The 13210-nt window shown below is 36.4% G+C and overlaps 1 protein-coding gene across 4 annotated transcripts in view; it reads right to left on the minus strand.

Moving 5' to 3' along the window:
* Window positions 1-13210, minus strand: part of DHX57 (DExH-box helicase 57) — a 45570-nt gene that overhangs the window by 6816 nt on the left and 25544 nt on the right. For all 4 annotated transcript variants that reach the window (XR_012511875.1, XM_074378744.1, XM_010967673.3 and 1 more), the window contains exons 14-21: window positions 11763-11859; window positions 10583-10756; window positions 9785-9985; window positions 8356-8632; window positions 4463-4558; window positions 4292-4375; window positions 1901-2038; window positions 1158-1232 (exon numbers count right to left, since the gene is read on the minus strand). Coding sequence is in view for 3 of the 4 variants with exons in the window: in XM_074378744.1 (XP_074234845.1) it covers window positions 1158-1232; window positions 1901-2038; window positions 4292-4375; window positions 4463-4558; window positions 8356-8632; window positions 9785-9985; window positions 10583-10756; window positions 11763-11859 (1142 nt within the window). In the remaining variant the exon portion in view is untranslated. The remainder of the gene's footprint in view (window positions 1-1157; window positions 1233-1900; window positions 2039-4291; window positions 4376-4462; window positions 4559-8355; window positions 8633-9784; window positions 9986-10582; window positions 10757-11762; window positions 11860-13210) is intronic.

Below are 13210 nucleotides of genomic sequence, written 5' to 3' on the forward strand. Positions count from 1 at the left end.
TTAAACTTAGTATTTAACATTTTTCCATGCTAAATTTTTTCCTAAAACCACAATTCTCAATGGCTATATAGTACTTCATTGTAATGATATATAAATTTAACCAATAAATTCCCTATTATTGGAATTTTAGATTGTTCATTCAAGTGCTGTTTATACTTGCAAACATTCTCCTAGCTGTATCTTTATGTATATATGCATTATTTCCGAGTAATAAATCCTTAGAAGTGAAACTGCTACCTAGAAAGGGTAGATCAAGTTATATTCTTACCAACAGTGACAGTATTATTTTGGGGGACTTATGGCAGCACCAGTATTATAATTTTTTAAGACCTGTCACACCACAGCTACCCAAGTCCATACCTGACACTCAGGTTCACTTGTGTTGTTGTATAGTCTATGGGTTTGGGCAAGTGCGTGGCATGTATCCATTATTATGGTGTCATGCAGAGTATTTTTACTGCCCTAAAAATCTTATGTGTTCTGCTTATTCATCCCCCCACCCCCTAATTTTTTGTCTCCATACTTTTGCTCCAAATAGTTTTTTAAAGTAAATTTCAAATGGTTTAAAAAGCATACAAGTACTAAGGAAAAATAAGCCATAAATGAATCAGATGTCAACTGAGCACTTAACAGAAAATTAAGTGATTCAGTACTCTGACAAACTCAAATTCTAAGTTTGACAAGGACTGGATAAAACTCAGGTAGAAGTCTAACAGCACATTCAGGTAGGGTTTCCAGAAGAGGGGGGAGTCACAGGTGGTCCCATGGTAAAACGCTGACTTGTTGGATTTTGTTCTTATTTATTTCTCATCTGGAGTAGAGGGCATAAGGGAAACTGCAGTAGAATCAAGTTTCTATCTAACACAGAGGGTTAGTTATGCACAGACTGGCTGACAGAGTGACATTGGTCCACTTTAATTTCTGGAGTGTCATACGTCAGAAGGATTACAGAGGCACCTCATTTTATATAATAAATGTGTTCTTGAATGATGTGTCTAAACACACTGGAGAACTGAAGGATTGAAAATGTGTACTAAGTTTAACAGGTTGTGTGTGTGTATATATCTTTAAGATGATCAATGTGCATGTCTTAAGTTACAGCCGTTGGCTACAAGTCAAACAAGAAGTGCCAGGACCCAGGAAAAGTATTTCATTACCTGCACCACATTTGGATACAGAGCAGCACACAGCATTGCTGATATCAGCTTGGGGTTCTCAGCATTTGAGTTTGCCTATGAGGGAAATACAGCATTAATCTTATAAGTAATGTGGCTATTTGTGCCCTGGAATTTACTATTATATTTCTTTTGTTTTCTATCTTAAAAGAAAAGCATCTAACTTCTACACTTTGCTAGAAAAATTATTCCTTTCTAAGTAAAAAAAAATCTACTGGACCACATTCACACAGGACCCATTCCAAGAAGCCCACAATAACTTTCTAGATCTCTGCAAAGCAGTTGCAAAGCCAGTGTTCCTAAGGATCACTGGAAAGATTCTGGTCCATGAGATGTTCACAATCTCCAGAAAGTACTAACTACACTTAGAATAGAGCAGCATCAGGTTCACCTTGAAGTGTTCGTCCTCTAGTTAAATAAAAACTATCCTTGGTTGGAAAAAGGCTGGTCTGATTTAAGACATTATTGGAAAGTCTATTCTACCTCTGATCGACTTACCAAGAACTAATGTGAAACTTAATTGTTGCTTCTGTTTTTGTTTTTTAACAGTAAAACAATTCTATTTTTATGAGCGTTAGCTGACATTTATTTGTAGAAAGAGGAAAATCAAGAATGCCGCTCACTCACTGCGTAGAGGGCTTAAGGGAAGAATGCCTACCAGTGATGCTGAGGTAATATGCATGTGATCATTAAGGAGAAGTAAGAGCTAACTACACATTCTGTACCTCTTCTCCTGTGGCATCCAAGATACCGTCTCCTCCTCCTTGGGCCCTTTTCTCAATTTCCCTTGCTCGGAGCCCCTCCTTTACAAAGCCTATATCTGACAACAGTTCAGTGAATTGTCGTTTGAGGCTGGCCATTTCCTGAAAGAAGTGGAGAAAATCTTTAAGCAGGGGCATCAATGTATCAAAAGAAAGAATGACTACAAAAACACGTTAGTTCAGTGGCTAGTAATGAGGTGCATATGGGTTCATCAAACAGGAATGAAGATTATCTTGTCTGTTCATTTCCAAGAGGGCAGTTTTCATTTATACAAACCAGCAGAGTAAAAATAATTACATAGAAATGCACAAATCTGAAAAAACCCAAAGATCACTTAATTCTAGATTACCTTAAAAAAACATTCATTGGATTTTGGGTAGGTCTGATTTTCTCGGACATTCTTAGGACAGCCAAAAATGTAGTTGACTTTGTCTGGAACTCCAACCCAAGGTACGTGACACTGTCTAGTTCTTCCTACTTCCCTCCTGCTCAGGTCCTGTTAGTCCCTTACCTGAGCCTGGAGCGCTTCATGTTCGCTCTCAATGGATGCAGCACTTTCCCTTTCTCTTACCTGGCGTCATTTCCTAGGACTAGGGACAGTATTAAGTGGTTTAGATTTAGACACCCCTTTCTGTAGCTCAGCACAAGTGTGAGAAAGAAAGCGCAAACCTCTCTTCCAGCTTCTGTTCAAATACAGGCTGTGTATCAGACAACAGAGAAGAAGATACTGCAAGGAACTAAGCTAAGCACTGCCACCAGTCTCTGGATGACACTGGGTATTTTCTTGGAATGTCTCAAGTACACATGGATAACATGGCACAATGTAACTAGGAGTTAAACATATCAGAGCTCTATTTCATGACAAGGTTTTATTAAGTATCAATTAATTTCTTAATTGATACTTAATAAAACTAATCCTATCATTTAAGCTGGAGTTTAGTGAAAATACGTAACTGTTTGATGGACCTCACAGATCACAACAAAATCTACATATATCCTAAAGAAAAAGAATAAATATAGTTAAAAAACAAGAGAAATATCATTTTATGCTTAAAAATCTTAATGACTCAAGGAAATACTTATTACTGTATCTTACATAAAAAATACCCTTTAGACCAGTGGTTCTCAACCCTGGCTGCACATTAGAATCACTTGGTGAACCCAACAACAAGGCAAGTGAACAGATGCCCAGGCCCCACCCCTAGAGCTCCAGATGTAATTCGCCTGGGATGGAACCTGGGCATTTTTACTTAATTTTTTTAAGCTTCTTCAAGTGAATCTACTGTGTAGCCAGGACTGAAAATCACTGCTTTTGTTGTACTTAGAATAATACTAGAGACTTTGTCTCCTGACGATGTCTCACTGCAGTACACCTAACGGCAGAGGAGAATGAAGGCAGATACTGGGATGGTTCTGAGGTCTCTTACTTCATTTCAAATGACCAAATTCATCCATTGAGTGAATTTTACTGAGCATCAACTATGTGCTGAGTACTGTTCTAAGCACTGGAGATACAGTATTGAACAAAAGAGGTAAGATCTCTGCTCAGATGGAGCTTAGTGGGTGGAGAGATAAACAGATGGCAGACAGTGGTAAGTACCATGAACATTAATTTTGTGTCCTACTCCAGCATATGTTCTAATATGAGAATAAAGTCCTCCCCTCAGCCTCAAATCTCTGAATAAAATAGATGCTTTATAAAGATATGCCCTGTCATTATTCGGGCTTTTCATGCCACTCTGGAAGGAAGCCTAAAATATTGTCATGACAGAAGACAGAGCTCTGTCTATTAATACACAGAAGATAAGAAACCTTTCTCTTCCTTGTGTACTCACTATTGACATGTAGCCTCTGATGGACAGCAGAAGAATTAGAATCCATTTGAGTATTCGTTCTTTGGTTTTGGGGAGAGGGTAGGGAGTTTGGGACAGTCATAGACCACTTTGAGAATCCAATGAAAGCTCTGATCCCTTTCTCCAGGATAATGCACATCTGTATAAATATGACTTTACATATAATTTTGTGATTTATGGATCCAGGTTAAGGATGCTTGGTTTAATTACTAAAAAAACTGACTTCCAGTGAACAGCAATCTTCAGAGTGCCTACATTCCCCTAGCCTCCACATAAGTAAACGCAAATTCACTGAAAAGAGGCAAAACAAGTCAGTTGAAAGTTCCACACAGAAGGCCTGATGTCATAGTTCAGGAGTCTGTTGTACACAGCGGGTAAAGCCAAGCATGTTCCAAAAATAACATTTTCAATGTCAAGGCAGGACAAGCAAGATAAAATTTCAACCCCCTCCGGCATGCTACTACAATAGAAAATGAATGAAAACAAATTTCCACAACTCACCTGAAGAACTCTTCCAGACAAGAAGTTTTGTCTGCAGTAATTATAACTTGCACGCATCCCTTCTTTCGTACTTAGCTGCCATCCCTAAATTTTGGAGAAAATCAAAATGAACTTACTCTGTCTTTAGTGCCAACTCTGGTAACAACCTCAGCTATTAGGTTATATAAGTACCTTATATGCTCGTAGGAGGGCCAGATAATCACTGTTTGCAAATGCAAATTCTAGCTTTTTCTGGTTAGCTTCCTCTTTTTTATCCCAGGGAGAGACCTACATGAGGAAAAGCAGGTGTGAAGGACACATATTATCTGAGGTTTCAAATGGCAGTTTCCTACTGCTGAAGCCAGGTGCCTTAGGAAGTGTTTTATATGGAACAGGGTGCACAGTGGGTGGCTGCTTTAAAAGTAATTACGGTGATTAAGTGACAAGCGAACAGTCCTCCCTGTCCTTGTGAGTCTATCTGCCCACCCAAAATAACCTCTACTGGATCTTTTACTTCCTAGTGGCAAGAGGTCATCAAAGAGTCACTCATTTAAAAGCTACATCTAAAATCTAAGATTCTGTTACCTCTGTGGTATCTTTATTTCACAGATTCTTATTCATCTTTTATACCTGAGTCTCCCCTATTTCTATACCCATACTTCATGTTTTTTAGTTTTTAAAAATGAATGTCGACAGGTCCTCCTTTTCCCTACAAATTAGTAAAACTAGCTGAGAACTTACTTTGCACTGCCTTCTCCCACGGCAGCAGACATGTACTAGAGACACCTGCAGTAGCTCCTCAGAGCAAGTCAGTCCGAGGCCCTCACTGTATCACACTGAATCATTCTAAACCACCTATGATGTGTCTCTCTAATTTTTGTATATCTGAATACCTTTATAGCCAACAACAATTTCAAGTAGAAAATAAAATTCCTTCCTTTTTAGGAAGGTCAATGGGAAAAGGATTACATCTGGGAGGTTAATATTATGTTTACAGAGCCCAGCAAAGGGCAAGTATTCAGTTTTGGCTAAGGATGAACAATTTTCTGTATTTCAGTGAAAGAAAACAGCCAGTGAGAGGTTATTTAGACGATTTGAGAAATAGGTAATGGAGGTCTTTTCACCACAATACTGACTGTCCCTGGCAAGCTACAGCACCCAGTCTGGCCCTTAGTTTTGTCATGTTGTTAAGTGAGAGGGCTGAATTGAGATCCCTCTGCAGATCTGTGAGTTTACAATTCCGTGAAGTATAACATTAAAACTGAAGAAAATCACTGCATCTATCTATTCCTCTATCTATGTGAGATAAGCCATGGGGAAAATAAAGGCAGCACAACACTCTACCCAACAACAGCTGAGTATTCCTTCTCCTCAAGTCTACGTGGAACACTCTCCAGGACAGAGCATATGCTTGGTTAGTTAAGTTTTAAAGGACTGAAATAATACAAAGTATGTTCTTTGGCTAAACAGAATGAAATTAGAAATCAATAATAGAAAAAAATTAGGAAACTCATAGATACATGGACATTAAACACATACCTAATAACCAATGAGTCATAGAAGAATAAAAAGGGAAATCAGAAAATACTTGAATGAAAATGGAGACACAACATACCAAAACTTATGGGATCCTGCTAAAGCAGTCTGTAAAAGAAAATTTATAGCTGTGTGTATATGTTTATACTAAAAAAGAAGAAAAATCCCAAACCAATAATCTAAACTTCTACCTTAAGATTCTGGAAAAAGAACAACAAACTAAACCTGAAACAAACAGAAGGAAGGAAATGAAGAGCAGAAGTTAATAAAATAGGGAACAGAAAACCAGTAGGGAAAAGCAATGAAACCAAAAGCTGGTTCTCTAAAAAGATCAACAAAATTGACAAACCTTTAGCTAAACTGATCAAGAGAAAAAAAAAGAGAGAGAGGGAACGGTCCAATTACTAGAATGGGGACATTACTACCAACCGCTCAGAAATAAAAAGGACTATAAAATACTATGAACACTGTGTGTTAATAAATTAGGTAGTTTAGATGAAATGGACAAATTCCTAGAAAAATACAATCAAAACCAACTCAAAGAAAGAAAAATACCACATATCACTCATATGTGGAATCTGAAAAAAGACATAAACTTATTTACAAAACAGAAAGAGACTCACAGATACAGAAAACAAACTTATGGTTACCAGTGGGGAAGGGGGTGGGAAGGGATAAATTGAGAGTTCAAGATTTGCAGATAGTGACTACAATATATGAAATACACAAACAAATTTCTTCTGTATAGCACAGGGGACTAAATTCAATTCTTATAGTAACCTATAAAGAAAAAGAATACGAATATATGTATGTATATGGATGACTGAAACATGTTGTACATCAGAAATAGACAACATTGTAAACTAACTAAACTTCAATTAAAAAAAAGACTCAAACAGATAAGTAGAATAGACCTATTAACAAGTGAAGAGATTGAATTAATAATAATAAAAAAAATTGCCTACAAAGAAAAGCCTAAGTGGCTTCACTGATAAATTCTACCAAACTTTTTAAGAAGAATTAATATTAATTCCTCACAAACTCTTCAAAAAATAGAGGAAGGAATACTTCCCAAATCATTATGCAGCCAGTATTACTCTGATACAAAACCAGACAAGAACATCACAAGAAAACAAAGCTAAAGACCAGTATCTTTTATGAATATGGACATAAAAATCCTCAACACACTACCAAAAAGAACAAAGCTGGGAATTCACACTTCCTGATTTCAAAACTTTGTACAAAACTAGAGTTTTGTATTTTGAATCAAGACTGTGGAATTCATGTAAGGACAGACTATATAACTTAATGGAACAGAATCAAGAATCTAGAAATAAACTCATGTATCTATGGTCAATTAATATTTGACAAGAATGCAAGACCATTCAATGGAGAAAGAACAGTCTTTTCAATAAATGGTGCTGGGACAACTGGAAAGTCACAGTCCAAGCAAAAGAATAAAGTTGGACTCTTACCTCACACTGTGTACAAAAACTAACTCAAACTGGACCAAAGACCATAATGTAAGCACTAAACCTATAAAACTTTTAGAAAAATACATAGTTTCATGACTGTGGATTTGGCAATGGATTCTTAATCATAACAACAAAAATTCAAGCAACAAAAAACTAGATAATCTGGAAGTTAGAAAAATAAAAGCTTTTGTATTTCAAAGAATAGATCAAGAAAGTGAAAAAGGCAACCCATAATATAGGAGAAAATATTTGCAAATCATGTATCTGGAAGAAACTTATATCCAGAATATATAAAGAACTCTTACAACTCAATAATAAAAGGACAAATAACCCAATTAAAAAATGGGCAAACTACCTGAAATAGACATTTCTTGAAAGAAATTACACAAATGGACAATAAGCAAATGAAAAGATGTTATACATGCTGTAACTAGATGAATCTTAAAAGCATTATGCTAAGTGAAGAAGCTGATCACAAAAGACTGTATATTATACTATTTCACTAATACAAAATGTCCAGAAGAGGCAAACCGATGAAGACAGAAAGGAGACTGGTGGTTACCTAGGGCTGGAGTGGTGGGAGGACTGGCAGGAAATAGGAGTGATAGCTAAGAGGTGTTTTTATGAAGTGATAAAAATGTTCTGAAACTGACTATGGTGATGATTGCACAATACTAAAAACTAATAAAAGTGTACACTTTAAATGGATGCATTATATTTCAATAAAGTGTTACAAGAAAAAGTAGCCCAATGTATTTATTGTTTTTCGAAAATCATGCAAGGGCATTTTTTGCTTGCTTGCTTTTTCTGATTTTCCTATAATCCTATAAGGAGCAAGTAAAGCAGATATACAAAAGCATATTTATAATATTTAAATAAGCTGGATCTCTAGTTCTTCATCTTTACTTGGGGCATGGATTTCTTTGAGGATCAGATCAGTTATAGACATTATGCCCTGAAAGAGTCACATATTAACATACAAGAACATTTTTAGGGGACTCCCATAACCCTGAAGCCCCCATGGTCCCCTTAGAGACTTACGGACTCCAGTTTAGATGAATGTTGTTTACTTACGAAAGGAGACTTAAAAGCTAAACTGGCAGCAATGGTGAGAGCAGGATCCAAACAGCGGAAGATAGACCCAAACAGCATTAGTTTGCCGATTCTCACATCTACGGGCAGAGAGGCCAAGTGATACCCTAGAGGGGTCAGTTTTTCATCTGGAGTTAAGGCTCCCAAGTCTCGTAATCGTATTTTTGAGGCACGGAGAGAATCAGCGTGTGGAGGTTCAATGAGCCGAGAGAACACAGACTGGAGATTATGAGTGCTAAACATCTCTAAAATTTTAATTCTGAAAAAAGAAAACAATAATTTGTCAATTTTACTTCTGGTGACATGACACAAAAGAGTGAAAATAGTTTATAATTTTCCAGATATATGCTTTCATAAACCAAACCATGTCAGTTTAAATAAATTTTTTAAAAATCTCATGTCTTCTAGTTCTCCTGGAAATAATTGCAGAAACACTTTCTGATTGTGAAATTTACTGAGATTTGGATTACAATTCTCTCTATAAACTTCTAAAATGATTCCCTATCAGTGTGTTCAAATCATGAAATAAAATTCAAATGATCCATTCACTCTCTCTCCCACATCTGAAACTGTATAGTAATTGTTTATAAAACTAATCTGCTTTGTGTCCTGCTGTGTAACTCTCGAAAAGCTATTTTAAATTATGAGTTTAGGCAATTCTCAGAAGAGAAAAATCTAATATAAAATTTATTTCACTTATAATTCCTGTCTAATCTACGAACCTATAAACATACCACTTTACATTTTTACTAATGTAATGGAAGGCTCTCAAAATATACCTACTAGATAAAAGAAGAGCTATAACATCTTTGGATAAGTAACTTTCTTTCCTTTGGGTTGTCATTTTATGGGCATATACTCCCTCAAAGTGATGACTGGGTCAAAGGGCATGGATAGTTTTAGAGTTCTTATGTAATTCTATGCAAATTTTCAGAAAAGTTGAAACAAACGTTCCCCAGCTTCAGTAACGTTGAGTTGAGTTTAATTATTCACTCATTAAATCCTATTTTATGATATTTGTTCTTGTTTGTTCATCAGGTAAATAATGGTGTTTTCAAGTTTTGTTCACTTTGTTCTGCCTGATAATGAGGCTGTAGATTTTCCCCTGTGATGATTTAATATTGGTGTTACCCAAGCAGAAATTTCCTGACAAGTTAGATTACTTTCCTGACTTATAACTGTACTCCTAAACTCTATTTTAGGGCCATTCTCTGCAATGCAAGAGATCTTTCTGTGCAGAAAGTTAAAAAGAATGGTAAAGGCAACACCAAAGAGCTCTTTCTTTGCAAATGAATGAGTTCATCCAAGTCCACTCTTAGCAAAACATCTTCACTAAGGGAAAAAACAAACATGGAACTTAAGGTGAGAAACACTGGGACCTTCTGGAAGCAGAACAATGATCAAGATGTACCGTAGACAGAGCTGTTCCAACGGCACTCTTTGTATTTCTGGTAGCTGCTGTTTTAGAAGTTGGTGATTGAAGTGATGACTGGTAAATAAATGGAAGCAGACCCCAGAGGCCACACGACCTGCTCGCCCTTTTCTTTGCAGGGCATTGGCTTGAGAGACAAAAGTATCCTCTAAACTTTCCATTCCTTTGCTGGCATCGTATCTATAAGTTAAAGAAAATGTAAAAAAGAGTTAACCTTATAAGAATGTGGCCAAGCCTTTACTTAGCATGGACAGAACAGATGAACTGTCCTTTTGTGGAAGGACAGTGTACCGTGTGTTCTGGGGTAGGGGAGTCCAGGGTGGGAGCACCCAGTGCTGATTTAAATGGTATCAAATGCTACCACATACAGTTTCTTTATATAATTTTTTAAAAAATTCCTTCCCATTTTTATTTATTTTTGACAAATAAAAAGTGTATATATTTAAGGTGTACAATGTGATGTTCTGATATATGTATACACTGTGAAATGATTACTAATCATTTGGTAATTAACATATCCATCACCTCCCACGATAACTCTTTTTCATGAACATATGAGAAAAAGAGAGGAAAAAATAATTACATCCAAGGTAAAACCTTAAACTTTCCACCTCTGTTTGAACATAAGATTCATGGTCCTAGCTATAGAATCACTCATATATCCACGGACAATTTTCATAAAGTATTTTTTCAAACAGTAATGCATGCAGCTTAATAGCATTAGCCATTAACAGCTGTGTTGCTTAGCCCCTTTCTTACATCACCAAAAGAGAATACCTCTTTTCTTTCATTTTCCCAGAATCGATGACATAGACAACATCATCAATGGTTATGGAAGTCTCAGCAATATTGGTGGAAATTATAATCTTAGTTACACCTACAGGCGGTTTTACAAACACAGCCTGCTGCTCTTCACTGGATAAAGATGAATGAAGTGGGTGAACAACACATCTGCAAGAAAATAGAAACACACTTAGTGTTCCAGCACAGAACACTGAAATGGGTTATTATGGGTGAATTTCTATCAAGACTAACAATATGACTCCAAGAATCAGCAGCTTCTCTACAACCCGTCCTCAAGGCCAGATCTTTCTGATCCTAACGAAGTATTTATTCAGTTCTATGAACTAAAAACTTTGCATCAACTTGGGAGAAACTGGAGTGTAACCAAGAAGACTAAATAGATGATATTCTACAAGTAACAAGCCTAGAGGACACTAATCAGCAAAGACTCATTTTTCCCTACCTTTAAATCCAGAGAAAGAGAGGCAGAGACAGTCACATACGTTAAGAAACTTCACCTTATATTTCTAGGGGGTGCTCTTTTATCAAGTAGTTATCCCTTTAGATATGAAGACACACCCAGCGTGTATTGCTATTGGAATAGGAACCATTCAAAATTATTTTTTCTCAAAATGGTAGCATTTCTTTGCTGTTCCTAACACTGGCTTCTCCCATCACCTGTATCTGGCAACTGAAATTATAGTTGACCTTTGAACAACACAGGGCAGAGGGTGGTGGGCGACCCTTTGCACAGTAGAAAATCTGCTTTTATCTGACAGTTGACCCTTCAAATCTGTGGTCCTCCGAGCGAATGGGTCCATATCCATGAATTCAACCAACCACAGATCATGCACTACTATAGTATATACTACTGGAAAAAATCCGCATATAAGTGGACCCATGCAGGCCAAACCCATGTTGTACCAAACGTACACGTAACTTTGCTGAGCCACTATGTTAAGTGAAGAGAAATATTTTTATATAATAGAATGGGTTTCCTGATTTCCTGAAACAAACTGACTTGTCTATTCCCAGCTGGCATAAACAAACATTTTCTTAAGGAGTGACATCAGGGTCTAAAGAGGGTGATGACCATCAAAGAGACCTTTCTGGTTATTTATCTTCACATATGACTGCAACAGATGATGAAGGCTATAGAAAGCAATGAACTTACCGATGACTACGTCGGTTGTTGAAAAGAGCATTAGACTGTAGCTGTTCATAAAGCATCTTGATTTCTGCTAGTCCCGGTAAAAATACAAGTATAGCACCTGGGTATATAAAAACAATCAATCTGGTAAATGCAAAAAAAGAAAAAACTAATACAGACTATAGTTTTAAGTGAAAAAAATTAATAATCTGTGATTTTTCAGTGTCAATTTTCCTTTCTTTGTGAAGTCCCCAGGGAATTTAATGGATAATAAACTTGCAATATATATTTTCTGACTTAATAACTACAAAATAAATGAGGTATTATATCTTTTTACAACAACAAAAAAATGATGTGTGGAAAAATATGATGCCTTAAGTTATACAAGAATCATTAGCAAAGCTCTTTAGACATAGTCCTTCAGTGCCCTGGGCACTGACATTCTTTTCTATAGATAGAGTTATCCTTCTAATCTTATAAGACAGAACAACTCTTCTCTCCATTAGTAAATAAAATCCATAAACACTTTACTGGAAATGAGAAAAAGAAACTGTAACTGGCTGGCCAGCCTGATAATTTAAATTCAGATATGTGTTGAAGAGGCAGTACATTAACCAACCATGCCATATTAGTGGTTTATAGGCTTTAAAATTTTACATGAAAGAAAATAAGCAGTGATAACTGACTGTGTAGTGTATTTCTGTGCCAAGAACAGTCACTCAGCAATAGTCACCTCCTTTTGTGCTTTATTCAGAGAGGAAATTGATACTGTCTTCACCAGCTCCTCCTTTAATCCCACAAATGTCTACTGGGTGCCTCTGTCAGCTCTGTGCCAGGTACAGTGAAATATAGAACAAATTCTGCCCACAAGGAACTCACAACCAATTATTTATGATAGTTATTCTCCCCACTAAATAAATAAGGAAACTAAATTGTTACAAAAATGGAACTCTGAAGTAAGAAGGGCAAAAGGTATCTTTCCAAGTTGGTTTTAATACTTCATAATTTACAAAGAATGTTCACATGTTATCTCATTAGATCCTCATAACCACCCGTTAAGAAGATTTTTAGTACCCTTTAAGACGACTCTGTAACATGGTCAGAGTGGAGTACGAACACAAACGTAGGGTTTCTGGTACCAGATCCATGCTCTTTCCATTACATACTCCATGCTTTTCTCTCTACTAAAGGACCACAAAATTTAAGAGTGTAAAATAATCTATATGGATGGAAAAAAATTTTTGCCTGTATTTTCATGTGCCTTCTGATTTGCTCTGCCCTCATGGCTTGGCCATCTGGATAAGAGGTATCTTTGATATTCACAAATAATATCACCAACTGCCTAATCACTACAACACGTTTGCTTTGAATTCTGGTAATTTTCTAACTTTTTTTGGCTGCTATACTTGATTTTTTTCAATAAGTCTTTTTCTTTGGGATGAAGTAAGATATTCAATCCACTGATACTGCAT

This window comes from Camelus bactrianus, chromosome 15 (genome assembly GCF_048773025.1).
Source record: "Camelus bactrianus isolate YW-2024 breed Bactrian camel chromosome 15, ASM4877302v1, whole genome shotgun sequence".
Taxonomy (NCBI): Eukaryota; Metazoa; Chordata; class Mammalia; order Artiodactyla; family Camelidae; genus Camelus; species Camelus bactrianus.